This window comes from Fringilla coelebs (assembly GCF_963513975.1).
Source record: "Fringilla coelebs genome assembly, chromosome: 7".
In the NCBI taxonomy this organism is placed as follows: Eukaryota; Metazoa; Chordata; class Aves; order Passeriformes; family Fringillidae; genus Fringilla; species Fringilla coelebs.
In genome coordinates, this window is record NC_140035.1 from 37,749,033 (window position 1) to 37,764,538 (window position 15,506).

A 15,506-nucleotide genomic window follows, 5' to 3' on the forward strand; every position below is an offset into this window, starting at 1 on the left:
CCTGTTCCCAAGTGCTGCTTTAACCCCTGCAGATCTGGCGCTCTGCCACCGACACAGCTCGCCCGAGGTCGCCGCCCCGTTTAGAAAAAGCCACGCTGAGCAAAAACGGGAACTTTCTCTCGGCGTGGATTTGAAATCCACGTCTCTCTAACGCGGATTTAAAATCAGAGGAGGTGGTGGAACAAAATCCCGCCCCCCACCCCCGCCAACAAGTATCCTCCTCCTCTCTCACAGACAGCAGCAGAGATGCAGAGACACATTAAGTGACCTGCCAAAGAGCTCAGATTTCATTAACCAGCAAATTATGGATGTCCCCCGTGTCCTAGCAGGCTGCCACGTGACAGACCCGTGACACCGGATCCTCAGCAGGTCACTTGTGTGTCCCCTTGTCTCCTCTCCTCCTCGGGGAGGCACAGGAGCCTCCTTCAAACCACACCAAGCGCAGCACTGATACTGAGAAATGAGCAGAACACTGGGGTTTGGTTGTTTTTTGTTGGTTTTTTGTTTTTTTTTTCATCAGGCCCTTTCATTGTATAAATAATTTATTTCAGTTCACAGCGTTATGTCTGCATCTTTTAAAAAAAAAGAGAGAAAAAAAAAAACAGAATAAGAAAAAAAGGGAAGACGGGAGGAACGGAGACCGACGGACAAGGGCGAATCATGGACGGGAACACGGGGAGCGGACCTGGGGGAGTGAGACCCGCCAAAAAACCCAGGTCATGCAGAATCTGAGAGGATGCAGAGCCCAGACAGTTCCCCTGGGGGGCTGCCCTGCTGGGGCCGCCCACCTTCACACGGGAAAAGGGGGAAAAGCGGGTGGAACGTGACGGAAACACCACGGAAGCCAGGAGCTGCTCGTTGGAAAAGTCTTTTTTAATTATTGCAGGAAGCAGAGTGGCTGGCAAGGGCACGGGCGCAGCGTCCCACCCGACCCTCCCAGCCCTCTGCCATCTCTCCAAGGGGATGCTCAGCTGGGTGGGACAGGCTCCCAGGAAGGAGCCAGCTCCACAAAAGCAGCCTTTGCATCTGCTAAACCAGGAGGTAAAAAAAAGCCCACCACCACCAACACGCGTCAGTCCTACAACCTGCTGGCCCTGGGGTCAACGCAGCTTCTGCATTTCTGCCGAAAATGGGTTAATACATGTGGCTTCTGTGGCATCAAAAATAAATAATTCTTTTCTCTCTCTCTCTCTCTCTCTCTCTCTCTCGACAGCAAGTACCAAAGTGTTGGAGGTGAAGACAAAGCAGGGAAACCCGAGGGAGAGGCGGGAAGAGAGCCACCTGAACGGATGGGACCAGCCCACACAGATCGGGAACTCAAACCCCGCCAGAGGAGAAGAAACAACTCAGCCGCAACACTCGTTCCCTAACAAACCCCCCCGCCCCCCAAAAATGCTGTTTGGAAGGTGCTGGTCGCTGCCAGGGCAGGATCAACTCCCCCAAACCCGAAGGGCTTTTGTCTGCTCGGTGCTTTCCCCTCGGCCGCTCTGGGGTTTGCAAACGGGAAAGGTGGTGTAAAATCACCAGAAAATCCCGCCTGCCTCCAAATCCAGCATATTTGGCCCCTGAGGGCCGCCTGCCTCAGCTCTGCGGGAAGCCAGGACCCCGGAGAGGCGGATCGCAGGCTGAACCACAGGCAGCGAGGGGATTTGGGCGCCCAGCCCCGTGCAGGTATAAAATGCTCACCTGCAGGAGGAGGCGGCCGGGCCCGGCCCTGCCCGGGTGCTCCGCAGGCACAGGGGCTTTTAATCGGGTTTAAATCTTTATTAGAAACCTGCCACAAACCACCCCCCATGCCTCTACACCCCCTGCCATCCTCCCTTTCCAGCAGAGATGTCTTTGCAGGCTCTGTCTGTCCATCCATCCATCCATCCTGCCCTGCCATGACCCTCCCCGTCTTGGCCTCCTGCCCCACTGCAGAGCAGCACAGTGGGCAGAACCCCCAACTCTGCCTTTTTTTGGGGGGGGTTTTGCTAAGTAAGCCCCGGTTTGGATCACCTCCAGAGCCGCACCTGGGAGCACCCTGAGCACGGGGACAATGCACACCTGCGGGGGGCTTTGCTGCAGAAGGTGACACCGCCGAGCCTCTGAGAAATGGGGGTCCTGCACAACCCCCCCAACAGCGTTCACCCCAAACCCTCGGGTATTCTTTTTCCTTTTTTCACCCTTTTTTTTTTTTTTTGAGCCAAGAGCTTTGAGCTCTGCACCATTCAGCAGCTGCTCAGCACCCCAGTGTCGCATCCTCCCCCCTCCCAAGCCAAAGGCTGCCCGTCCTTGCTCTGCACCCTAAAACACCAGCCAGGGTGGGTGGATGCCCCCTTACCCATCACACCCACCCCTCCAAGACATTTTCTGCTGGTCCAACCCCCCCGTCCAAGCTTTCGACGCCCCTTGCCGCCGCCACCCGCGGGGGAGGGATGCGGGGATGCAGGGATGAGGGCTGCAAGCCCCCCTCCCCGCTGACCTTGCCGAGCCGCGGTTCATCCTCACCCCCCGCCCCAAAATGCATGTGGGGGGCTGGCATCGACACCCCCAAACGCCCCGTTAGAGATCCAAAAGCACGCTGGGCTCCGCTCGAACGCGCTTCAACAGGGTCCTGCCCTGCTGGTTCCCCGGCACACAAAGGCTCGGTGGTCCCGGAGATGCAGAGGGGGGATTCATCCCGGGGGGATTCATCCCGGGAGGATTCATCCCCGTTTTCCGTGCTTCCAGCCCAAGGGAGTCCGGATCAGACCCTCAGGAGCACGGGGCGGAGGGAGAGGGGAGCTCCGGGATCTGGGCTCGGCTGGCGGGAGCCGCTTTGTTATCACCACTATTGTCTGTCCTTTGGGGAAGGAGGGGAAAAAAATGAAGAAGGAGGGGAGGGAAAAATAAAAAAAGGACGATTAAACCCAAAAGAATCGCTTTGGTTCTGTCTCCCCCTCGGTTCCTTTGTCTGCTCCCCCATCCCTCCCCGCCTCGGCTGGGCTTCTACCGCTTCTTCTTCTGCTTGAGGGACTTCCTGCGCTTGAGGATCATCTCGTAGAGCTTGTCCATGCCCTCCGTCAGCCCCTCGCCGATGATGGCGCAGGCGGGCTGGATGTGGTAGGTGGTGGAAGGGGTCAGCTCGTGGAGGGCCAGCTGCTTCTCGATCTCGGCTACCGGCAGCGATTTGGGCAGGTCCTGCTTGTTGGCGATGACCAGCAGCGGCGTGCCCTGGTTCTCCGCGAACTTGGTCACCTTGTGCAGCTCCGTTTTGGCTTCCTCCAGCCGGTCCACGTCCACTGAGTCCACCACGTAGATGATGCCATCGGTGCAGCGGCTGTAGGACTTCCAGAGCGGGCGCAGCTTCTCCTGGCCGCCCACGTCCCAGAAGTGGCAGCTGATGCCCTTGGCCGTCCCGTTGCTGAGCCGGATCTTCTCCGTGTTGAAGCCGATGGTGGGCACGGTGTTGACGAACTCGTTGAACTTGAGGCGGTAGAGCACCGTGGTCTTGCCCGCCGAATCCAGGCCCAGCATGACGATGTGCAGGGACTGGAAGGCGGAGATGTTGGAGGAGATGTTCCCCATGGCCACGGCTCCCGGCCGCGCTCACAGCCCCGCGCCCATCGCCGCGCCGCCGGCCCGCAGCGGGGGCACGGCTCGGGGCGGCGGAGCGAGCCGGGAGCAGGGATCGGGGATAGGGGATCGGGGATGTGGGATCGGGGAGGTGGGATATAGGATATGGGATCGGGAACACGCAGCGCAGCTCCACGCGGCGGCAGCGCGCCGGGACTGCCGACCCTCGCCCCGCCCGGCAGGAGGAGGAGGAGGAGGGAAAGGAGGAGGAGGAAGAGAAAGAGGAGGAGAGGAGGAGGAGGAGGGGCCGCGCCGCCGCCTTCCTCCCGCTCCGCCCCGCGTCCTGCCCGGATCGCCCCTGCCTGCACCGCCCCTGCCCGCCTTCACCTGGCCCGGCCCGAGCTTCCCCTGGCCCTGCCCGGACTTCTGCTCCTCGGGGACCCCCGGGAGCGCCATCCCCCCGTGCTGGAGGCTCGGTTATCCTTATGTTTGTCGTCGCGACCGACGGCAGCAAGCAGTAAAAAAAGCCCCTTAAAAAATAGTAACCGAGCCAAGGAGGGGCTGCTCCACTCTTGGAAGTGTCCAAGGCCAGGTTGGACGGCGCTTGGAGCAACCTGGGAGAGGGGAAGGTGTCCCTGCCCATGGCAGGGGGTGGGAACGAGATGGTTTTTCAGGTGTCTTCCAACCCCAAACATTCTGGGATTATTCATTGCACGTGAGACACCAGGGGCTGCACCAGAAGCTGCTCAGGCACAGCTTTTTTTCAGGGACACCTGGCACCAGTGATGCTTCGAGCTGGAAAGCAGCAGAGCATTGTGGAGCATCTGTGTCCCCTGCAGCTGTCACGGCGTCCCCAAGCAGAGAGATGCCACGGGGGGAAAACCTCACCTGTGCTGGATCCAGGGCAGGGCTGGCACTGATGCTGGTCACTGCTGTTATCACCTTTTGGGTCTCATATTCTGTGAAGGTTGTGAGTGCCCTCAAGCCCTGATAAAGCTCCTGAGGTCTCTGGATAGCTGAGCCATAAAACTTTTGTCCTAAAGACCCAGTTCCACCCCCTGCCACGGGCAGGAACACCTTGCACTACCCCAGGCTGCTCCAAGCCCCGTCCGGCCTGACCTTGGACACTTCCAGGCAGCCCCAGCTTTTCTGGGCAGAGCCTGAGCCAGAGCTCTCGCTTTTATTTCTGCTCTGGCTCCGGAGCCAAAAAGCAGCAGCAGGCTGGTTGCTACAATATTACCCGTTGCCTCTTTTACGGCCTCTGTAAAATAAATATCGACTCTATGTGACAGCTCAGCCAAAAGCCCCAGAGAAAGAAGTGCACTGCAGAAGACAGATACTGCTTTTAATTTAGGATGCTTTCACCCCTCTGTGTGCGGTGAGGATTTGTCGGGCTGGAGTGGGATCATTCCTCACACTCATATTTCATCCCGAGGATGCACGGGGAGGCTTTGCGTGGAGATAAAGCTCCCTATTAAATGCCATCATTAAAAATACAGGCAGCTCGCTTCTGCAGCCCTCAGAGATGACACTGGGCGTAGTTTTGTGGAAATCACCGAGTGGTGACAGCAGGAAAATTGCAGGGAACTCTGTGCCCTGACCGTGCAGGTGGGAGAAACACTCCGTGGCACGAGTGAGGCGCCACTGCCCATCCAAAGTTGAGGCACAGGCACTGGATGGGCTGGAAAATGGGAATATTTGGTGCAGCGGGGCTGCCCTAGTCTGATCTTTGAGCCGGTGTGAGCTCAGGCTTCAGTCTGCCACCACGCCAAAGAAATGAGCTTCCGAGAGCACGTGGAGAAAGCTGTAAGGGATCACCTGACTCCAGGAGCCGGGGCTTTAAACAGAATTAAGAAATGCCAGACACAGAAGAATAGGGCCCTATCTGTGAGCGGCAGATCCGGCACTGGCTCGGCTCTCATCTCCTCTGCCCGAATCGCTCCAGCTAAAGCTTCCTTAAAGGCTGCAGTTAAGGATAATCCCAGAGCGAGGGCATCCCGGGCTGCTCCCGGAATTAGCGGCTCATCTGTGTGCAGTAGGGCTGGGATTTGGGAATTTGGGGCCGTGAGCCCCTGCTCGGGGCTGGGAGTGCCGGAGATGCTGTTCCAGCCAGGGAATTCCCCACCTCCTTCCCTCCCTCTCTCCATCCCGCTGCTGGACACAGCTTGGAGCCTCAAGAGAAGCCCCACAGGCCACCAAAATTCCTTTCCCCGCCATCCAAAGTCTAAAGGGGAGTCTTCCCTCCCGCGCACCCCTCCTTTTTTTTTCCACGGCGGTTCTAAATAAAGGCGAGGTTTGATAGCCAGGCCGATCAAACCTGGGGGTGTTCTCCAAAGCGGCCCCAGATGAGACAATCCCGAGGGATGGAGATAAACGGGAGCGTCGCAGCAGCCGCGGTGAATTATGCTGCGGCTAATGCCAGCTATCCATAAATAAGCTGGTAAAACCTCCGCGGAATATTAAGCGCAGAAATAACAGCGTTAATCGCAGCTCAGAGGAGCCTGCCAAGTCCATTCGGTGGCAAATTTAGGGAGAGGAAACCCATCTTTTTCGTAATACCCCCGCCTCTCGCTGCTTTTTCGCCGCCCTTCCCCTCCTATCAAGGTTAAGCAGCCAAGGTTAAAGGCAGCATTAGCATCTAAATGTGCGTCTGAGGATGTGACAAAGGGACCGCTGCTGGTCCCCAACATTTCGCTCAGGCGGCGCGAAGACTGTCGCTGCCATAGTAACTGTTTTCAGACATGGCAATTATTTCTTCCCAGCTTTCCCCCATCCCATCTCCCTTCCCCCAGCTCATCCTGCGCTTCCACTTATCTTTTCTTCATTCTCTAATTTTTTTTTCTTTCTTTCTTTTTTTTTTCCGGGGGGAAAATACAAAGGGGTCCCGGAGCCGAGGGAGGGATGCTCCCCGCGCAGGGATTATCCCTAATAGTGACTTTTAATCTGCATCCAATTAGCCCTTCATCACCGGGGCAAAGCGAAACCTCGGAGCAGCCGCTTCAGCCGGAGCTTTCTGCCAAATCTCGTGAGCTGGAGAGGGGGAAGATGGATTTGCAGGTAGCATCCCAACTCTCGAAGCACGCAGGATCCTCCCTGCCTCGCCTGCTCCTTCCTTTGTAGCATCGCCTGTCCCGATCCGCTGCCTTTTGTTCCCGCGTTCGGGGCAGAGACTCCAGCCCAAACAAAGCGGGGCTGTAATTAGGGCTGCCCCCGTTGCTGGGGATGATTAATTAATTAATGGCGTGCCGTGACTAATGCCTGGGATGCGGGAGCTGCCGCCGCACCGCTGGAAGAGCCGGCGGTGGGACAAGGCGGGGATTGGGGTCTCCAGCTGCCGGGGGGGCTCCTCCCCTCTGCTCCCCGACTTTCAGGGATGAGCTCTGCTCAAGGAGCTCCTTTCCCGGGGCAGCGGGAGCTGCGAGAGGCAGCAATGGGAATTCCCATGCGGGGAACGCTCATCCCACTGTTTGAGCCCTGATGGAGGGGGAAAGACCTCGGGGAGGTTTTTGTCTTGGTCAGCATCCTCTCCTTCTTCCCTTCACCCGCTCTTTGCCTTTCCAAGGGATTCCCCCTCGCTGGATAACGAGGCCAGGTGCTGCAGGATCATTTAAGGGCTGAGGAGCCTGGGAGTCCCATGGGAGCCTCTGGGATGTTAACTGGGAGAGAAAAGAGCACGGCGGGTTTAACCCGGGCGGGTTTAACCGGGCTCCTTCCTCCAGGGATTCTGCGGGGCCGGGTGACACAGCCGGGCTCCCCCCGGGAAGGGTAAATGGGGGAGAGCAGAGGAACTCAGGGCAACCAGGAGAGACAGACAGACAGACAGACAGACAGACAGACAGACAGACAGACACTACAAATTTAACAGAGGTGATCCCTCCGGGCGCTCCGTGCGCACCTCTGCACGAGTTTCTCCAGCGGTTTCTGGGGACAGCCCCCCCTCCCCGGGTGTTTTTTGTGCTTTGTTTCACCCTCCAGCCTTCAACCCCTCTCTGGGAATGTCCCTCCATCCCCAGCCGCTCCTTCCCAGAGCTCCTGGGCTGCACACCGCCGGTGGCACGGTCAGAGGTGTCTCCAGGTGCTGCCGGCTGGGTGGAGGATGGAAGGGCTGGAGGGGCGATAAAAGCAGCGTCATAGCGGAGAAATTACTAAATCCACAGAGCTCCTAATGCAGGAGTGGGAAATAATCCGTTCATCTGCAGCACAGCAGCAGCTCAGCTCCTTTTCATGACCTCAGATGCCTCCTCAGGCCAAGCGAGGTCCTCCTGAAGCTGACTTTTACAGCCTCAGCCCCAGGGAACACCGAACCAGCCATACACCAGGAGGAACGAACCCTTCCTCCAAGAGAATTGGTGTCAGAAACTTCCCAAGGCAGCCCAAAATCCATGGAGTCCAGCAGCCAGGAGTGGAGGCAGCTGGAGGAGTACAGGACCAGGACAGGCATGGATTAGAAATATTTTATTTTATAGTTTTTTTTTTCTTTTTTTTTTTAACTTTATGAATTCACACCCGTGATGAAGCTTTACAGGCTTTTACCCTTCTCGGCATCCTGGGGCAGAATGCCCCGGCTCACTGATTTTTGCAGGGTAAAGAGGTGTGAAAACTGCCTGGAAATGTCCTCTGCGAACTTTCAGAGCCCAAGCACAGCCTGGCAGTTAACCCGTGGCTGTGAAATTCACCACAAAATCTCTCGTCTCGTGCTTTCCTTTCACTGCAGCCCCAACTCTGCCCATCCCTTTTTCCCACCAAGCCATGAAATTGGGCAGGAGGAACAAACCTTTAACTAAACTTTTCTTAGAAAGAAAACCTTTTGTCCCCTGTGACACAAAAACTACATTCAAAAAACCCCCAATAACCTAAAACCAAAAAAGTACAATAATATTATATAAAAAAGTAACATAAATAAAAACAACAAATAAAAAACCCCAATGCCCTCAATCTTTAATTTAAAAAAATCTGTTCTCAAAACCCCTCAACCCCAAAAAGTACATTTAAAAAAACCCTAATATCCCAAAAATAAAAAACTACTGCTTTTTTAAAACTAAACAAAACATTCTTAAAAAATACACCCTATAAACAACTCTAATCCATGCACAATAATAAAAACACTAAATATAAAAAAGTCACAATAACAAATGTTCTCCAAACAATACCACATATCAAAACACAAAAAGTTTCAATTGTGTTTCCTAAAAAAGCCTATAATACAAAAAACCCCTCTCTTCTTAATAAACTAAAAATTAATTATCTAAAAATAATAATAAACTAAAATACTATTAGCTAAAAAAACGAAATTAAAAATCGAAAATTCTATTTTGTGTAGTAGTAAAGTTTTTAAAAATTTTTATTCTAAGTTCTGTATGTTCCTTTTTTCATATTGTAAGTTAATAAAGTTCTTTCCTTTATTCCTGAACTAAAACCTACTTTATTTCTAATCACATCTCACAACAAACATTTAAAATATATATATATATATTTTCACAAAAACACTAACATTACACCAACATCAAACCATGACTTTTTTTTTGGTTTTCTGTTTCTTCCCTAAACATCTCTGCTCACATTTGGATGTGCTACACGGCTGCTTGGAATAAAACCCTGGAGTGTGGGGAGTGAGGAAAGAAGGATTTCCTCCTTGGGATCGTTTTAGGGGTTGAGGTGTTGATGGGTTTGGGGTTGATCTGCTGCATCTGGGGTTCCCAAATCCCTGCTGCCCTCAGAAGGGTGCCCAGGAATCAAAGAGTCATTTAGGCTGGGATAGTTTTGTAAGATCACTGAGTTGAACCATGACAAGTTGAAATTCTTCCCTGGGAGGGTGCCCAGGGAAGCTAGGGCTGTTCCTGGATCCCTGGGAGTGTTCCAGGATGGGATTTGGGATAGTGGAAGGTCTGGACAGTGGAACAAAATGTTTTTTCAGGTCCCTTCCAAGCCAAATAATTCTTAAAACCATCTTGTTCCACCCCCTGCCACAGGCAGGGACACCTTCCACTGTCCCAGGTTGCTCCAAGTCCTGTCCAACCTGGCCTCCCTCATTCCTGTCCTGAATAATTCTGGGTAATAATTGCCCCTTCCTACCGTGGCAAAATTCCTGACCAAAGCAGTTTTGCCTGGGGAAGGAGAGCTGGCCATGCAGATTTCACCCTATAATTTTTCTGTGACTCTCTGTCCCATGCCAAAAAAGAAAAAAAAAAAAAAAAAGGAAAGTGGATTAGTGCTGCTGCCAGTGATAAGCAGAGGAGACTTAGAAAAACCCTCAATTTCCCAGCACCCATTCCCAGGGCAGTAAATCTTGGAGCTGTGGAGAAAGGGAAAGCACAGGGCTGGTGGAGATTTAGGGCTCATGAATCACCCGGGGCTCAACAGCATCTCAAATTGCCTCCTCGGGTGATATGCACCACAAATTTCTGCTTAGCCCCCCAAAATGTCAGAGCACTTTATTTGCTGCCTGTCCTCTTTTTTTTTTTTTTTCCAATTTCTTGGCTGCTGGGTTGGGATTTTTTCCTGCCTTAAAGGAGCTGCTCCATGGCCAGAGGGGGGAAATCCAGCTCCGAGCAGGTGCAGGGTTGTTTGCAGCTACTTGCTGAGCCTGATTTAGGGAAAAAATGCACCAGGATCCAGGAGAAGGTCAGATCCCAGCTCCAAATCCACACCTGACCAGTGCCAGGCATCCCCAAATTCCCTCTGCAGCAACAGCTGGAGGGAAACAAAGCCTGGGAGCAGGGAGGGTGAGGCTTGTGCCGGGCTGGCTGGGGACAGGGAGGGTCCCTGCTGTCCCCGGGTGCTCTGGGCACTGAGGGGCAGGGGACAGCCCAGGTTCAAGGTCTAAGGAGCAGTTCTTTACCCAGCTGGAGAAGGGCAGGGCTGTCCCCCTCCAGGCAGAGGGGATCTGGTGTCCTGGCTCATCCAGGGTTTTGCCTGCTCCCAGCTTTCATGGGGACACCTTGGAGCACATCCCAGGGCCTGAAGAGGCTCCAAGAAAGCTGGAGAGGGACTGGGGACAAAGGCCTGGAAGGACAGGACACAGGGAATGGCTCCCACTGTCACAGGGCAGGGCTGGATGGGATGTTGGGAATTGTTCCCTGGCAGGGTGGGCAGGCCCTGGCACAGGGTGCCCAGAGCAGCTGTGGCTGCCCCTGGATCCCTGGCAGTGCCCAAGGCCAGGCTGGACACTGGGGCTGGAGCAGCCTGGGACAGTGGGAGGTGTCCCTGCCCATGGCAGGGTGTGGATGGTTTTGGAGGTCCCTCCCAATCCAAATCCTCTGATGATGATGATGAGGATGATGATGATGGGTCTCTGATTTTTTCCAGCCTTGAGGGCAGGGAAGTTGCCTGTGCTGACAGCCTGGGTAAGAGCAAGCTGGGGAAAACAGCTTTAGGAAGCATTTCCACTATTTTTCCTCAAGCCTGAGGGGGCTGATATGCAACTGAAAAGAGTTTTGTTGTTTTCCAGCTCCTGGAGGGCTGCTCCAGGCAGGCATCTTCAGGGAAGCTGCTGGGCTGGTGGAAGGTGCTCCTGCTGCACATCCCTGTCTGCTGGGCAGGGGAGGAATCTGAGCTGAGAGCTGCCCTCTTTTGGCCTCCTGTGTTGTCAGGAAGTTTTCTGGCTGGATGGATGAGTGGATGAAGGGTTGGGGCAGGAATTCCTCAAAGCATCCTGCACTTCACCCCCCGAGGCCAGCTGAGATCCATGGGCTGGCCTGGACGAGCCACCCCGGGGGCAAACTCCTGCAAGGGCACAGCTGCAGCTTGTTTTTCCCATGGGATATTCCCAAGGAGGGGTCAGGCCCTGCTTGTGCTCCCTGGCCGGGGAAGGGTTTGAACATCAGTCCCCTTCCTTGCAATCCATGTCTCCCTGGAATGAATTGTCCCAAGGGATGCTCCCCACAGGGCCACCTGTGTGACAGTCACACCATCGAGGGGTGTCTCCTGTGTCTACGAATCACCACCAAGGGGACTTTGATACCAAACAAATTCCCTGTGGCACAGAAACCTCCCCCTGTCCTTGGCAGCAGAGTCAGAACCAGCCCCAGCGGGTCAGGGCCAAAATTTACCCCCAGAGATGTTGGCAAATGCAGATGACATTTGGCTCCCTCCTGCTTTTGAGGACATCAAAGCCAAAAATCCTAAAAGCAGTTTAACCAGCCACGGGAGGCTCAGCAAGGCAGGCAAAAGCAGTTTTCTGGGGCCACCTGCTGATGGAGCAGGGACAAGCCTTGCTCTGGGATTTTGGGAACCCAAAGAAGCCTCTCACACTGTGAAATACCAAGCTGTGTTTTGTGTCAGGCACATCCAGGCAAGGTGTGTATTTGTGATTGTGACATGTGTGGAAACTGACCATGGGACAGGTTATAGAGACAGATTCTAATAATAACTGAGGAAAGTAAAGCATGGAAGAAGGCCTCTGAACCTAGCCTGTGTTTGCAATTAACCTTTATACCTCTTAAGTTGATGTGGGAACATTTGAATTAAAGCTTTAAGGACGTTGGTTTTTTGACAGGAACTTTCTGCTTGTAGTTAAGCCTTAAAGAGTTTTGCAATAATAACCTTTTGAAGTATGATTTTAGAATATTGCTTGTAGTAAGGATCTTTTGAAACTATAGCTTTAGAATATATAAAAAGGAAACCTGCTTATCTCGAGGCCCTAACAAAACAGTGAAAAGCAGCTTGAGAAAGGAAGATGGACATCAACCCAAGGACTAATAGTTTCCACCAAGGGAAGCTGGACATCACTGTTAGGAGATTTACTGCAATCAAAAGGTGGACCCACACCTGGAAACTGGACTTCACCAGCTGGAATACTCCTTCCTTCTTTTGGAAACCGAAGCACCACCACCTGGGATACTCCTTTGGGGATGTACATCCCGAGAAAAACTAAATCACAATAGTGTATAGAATTGTGACATAAAAATTGGGAATAGAAACTGCTGATGAGTAAAAATTTGGAACAGAAACTGCTGAGAAGGCTTCTGGGTACCCCTATAAATACCTGTAAGCCCCAACCATCGGTGTGCAGTCAGAGGGAAAACTTCCCCCACTGTACCCAGCGCTCCATTGCTCATACTTTACCATATTCATTAATAAATTGATTGCTGCTTGAATATTGGCCTAGTCAAGCTTCTCATTTATAACAACCCTGGGCAGCTCTGAGGTCTGGCAAAGCACTGGGCCCTTCTCTTCCCATCAGAATTTCAGTTTCCATCATTGCCTGGGGTGCTGTGTTTTGCACACTCCCCATTTTGTGTGCACTTCGTGTTCTGGCTGCCTTTATCCCCATTTCCAGTCAGTGAAGAGCCGGTGTGCAGAATAAAGAGAATAAATAACTCAGAGCCATGGGAGCTGACCCACGGGGAGGTTTTTTTGGCTGCTGAGAAAGACAGCACCACGTTCACCCTGATTACCCAGTGGGGCAGCCACAAGCAGGCTGTGAATCAAGAATTCCACGGGATCAGGGTGGTTTGGCTTGGAAAGCACCTCGAAGCCCATCCCGTTCCACCCCATCCCCATGGGGTTTCCATCTACACAGCCCGGCTTTTAAAGGGTGAGGGCAAAAAAATCCAGTGCCACGGGCGACCACAGAGTTTCCCTTCGACTGCTGGAATTCCCCTCGTCCTTTGGCTGCCGTGTCGCTAGAGGGAAGCGTCGGACTGTCGGATGGAGCCGAGCCCGCGGTGTCCCCGCTGTCCCCGCCCGGGTGGTGGCACCCCCGGCTCGCTGGGACAGCCTCAAAGGTCCCCACATCCATGCTCTTTCCTGGCTCATTTTTAGGAGTCAGTCCTGGATCAGATCCCCTTAAAAAATATTTATCAATATCGGAATGATGGAGCTTTGGCTACCCCTGGATCCCTGGAAGTGTCCAAGGCCAGGTTGGACACTTGGAGCAACTCAGGACAGTGGAAGGTGCCCCTGCCCATGAACTGGATGGATTTTAAGGTCCCTTCCCACCTCATCCGGGCTGGAATTTCGTGATTCCTGCACGGCTCCCATCACCCCAGCGTGGTTCAGCAGAGGGAGCAGCATCCCTGTGTCCCAGGCTGCTGCTCCTCCTACAGCTTCAGATTCATTCCCAGCACATCCCTGACTCCAGAAGGGTCAAAAAAGAGCTGAACTACTCCCCAGGCTGCTGTATCCCAGGATATCAAACCCAGCCTGTGAGACAAAACACAGGAAAAAAACCCAACTACTAAAAATAAATAAATAAATAACCCCATATTAAATGATACCTTAAATAAACTCTGCTTCCCCTCTTATGCATTCAGGTCTGGTGTAAGTTTTCCTGTAGACTGGGGATGCATAAGAAGCAATTTAAATTGAAGAAATTAATTAATTAGTGTCAAGCACACGGAGCCCGCTCACCAAATGGGAAGGCTCCAGGGAATTTAGATTTGTCTCAGGTTTTTGGGTTTTTTTTTCTCTCCCTGTCTTTGAAAAGATGAATATTTCTTAGAGGGTTTTTTTTATCAGCCAGCAATCTGTGGGAATAAAGCAAGAAGTCAGGTCTTCTGAGAGACAGACAGTGTCACCACTATTTCTGTCTGCATTTCCTGACATATTTTAAATTATTCTGTTGAAAACCCTGGGAGAGGCAATTAATTGTTAATTTTGGCTTTCCTTGTAAAAAAAAAAAAATAAAATAGGCTTGTAGAGCTAGTTGCAGATTTGAGAGGTAAGAACCATGAACAGGGAATATTCCTCCATTATTTTTAAGGAACTGAGTTAGGGTCTTGGGGTGTTTGAGGTTGCCAGTGTTGCTGGCCCTGGAGGAGGGTAGAGGATGGCATTTTCAGGATGGTTTGGTCAGGAATTGGCACTGAAGGAGGACATAAATAAGTCCAAGGGGAGTTTTTTGGTTTTGGTGGTGTTGGTTTTTTTTGTTAGTCTGGAACAAAATCACTGCTCTCTTGTTAAATAAAGCAAAAATTCTGGTGTGAACCACATCTGTAACCAGGTATGGACCCCAGGAACAGCCTGGTCCAGTGGAAGGTGTCTGCTTGTGGCAGGGGGTGGAATGGGATGAGCTTCAAGGTTTTTCCCAGCCCAACCCATTCTGGGATTCCAAGAGCTTTCCCAGAGCCATTTCCACCTGCAGGAGGTGCATTGATCCCGGAGGAGAGGTTTTGGTGATCAGGCTGAGGTGCCTGACAGGAGCCAATCCTCATTTTCTCTCTCACCTCACCTGACAAATGTAACAGGGCTCAGCATGGATAACTGGAAGTGGCTGCTCTTTCCTAATGCAGCTTTACACGGGTGACAAAAGCCATTTTACACCTGTCCTGCACTGCTCCACCTGGCAGCCAGAGAAATCCCTGAGGCCCTGGCACAGGGTGCCCAGAGAAGCTGTGGCTGCCCCTGGATCCCTGGGAGTGTCCAAGGCCAGGTTGGACAGGGCTTGGAGCAACCTGAGGGAGTGGAAGGTGTCCCTGCCATGGCAGGAGTTTGTGACCAGCTGTTTTTTCAGCTCCCTTCTAACCCAAACCATTCTGGGACTTATGATCTCCCAAGAATCGCTTCTTCAACCATTTTCACCTTCCCTGGAGCCTGGGGCACATTTCAACATTCACCAACCACTTCCATGAGGAGCTGCACCCTGGAGGACTCAACTCCTCTTGCCTGAGCTGTGCTTTGCCCCTGCCAGCTCTGTTGGAATCCTCCCTGAGAACATCCAGTCTGTCTGGAGGAGGGAGCATCTTCCCCTGAGGAGCAGCCCCAAAATCCCAGCCCTCTGGACACACCCAGATTGCCTGGAGAGGAAGAGTTGGAGGCCCAGGGAAGCTGGGAACTCCTCAGCCTCTCCCAGCAGGAAGGAAAGGCAGCGCTCTCCCAGGGATTTGGGTTGTCTCCCGGAGTTCAGGGATGTGAATATACATTGAGTTTTACCCGAATATTCAGCAGGGCCCGGTGTGTGTGGTCTGGCATCTGTTCCTCTGGAAATGGGAGTGCTTCCCACGTGGATCAGAGGAAAATGGATGTTTGGG

General features: G+C 53.0%; 1 protein-coding gene across 1 annotated transcript; it reads right to left on the bottom strand.

The window, feature by feature from the left end:
• Nucleotides 1–2,525: 2,525 nt before the first annotated feature.
• ARL4C (ARF like GTPase 4C) lies at nucleotides 2,526–3,753 on the bottom strand. The gene has a single exon (XM_084208979.1). It carries the CDS (start codon nucleotides 3,547–3,549, stop codon nucleotides 2,971–2,973), a length of 579 nt encoding a protein of 192 aa, XP_084065105.1. The 5' UTR covers nucleotides 3,550–3,753; the 3' UTR covers nucleotides 2,526–2,970.
• Between the last annotated feature and the right edge of the window lie 11,753 nt (nucleotides 3,754–15,506).

What these genes read in the sequence shown, in the direction of transcription:
- ARL4C (XM_084208979.1), bottom strand. Translation starts at nt 3,549, where the DNA reads ATGGGGAACATCTCCTCCAACATCTCCGCCTTCCAGTCCCTGCACATC.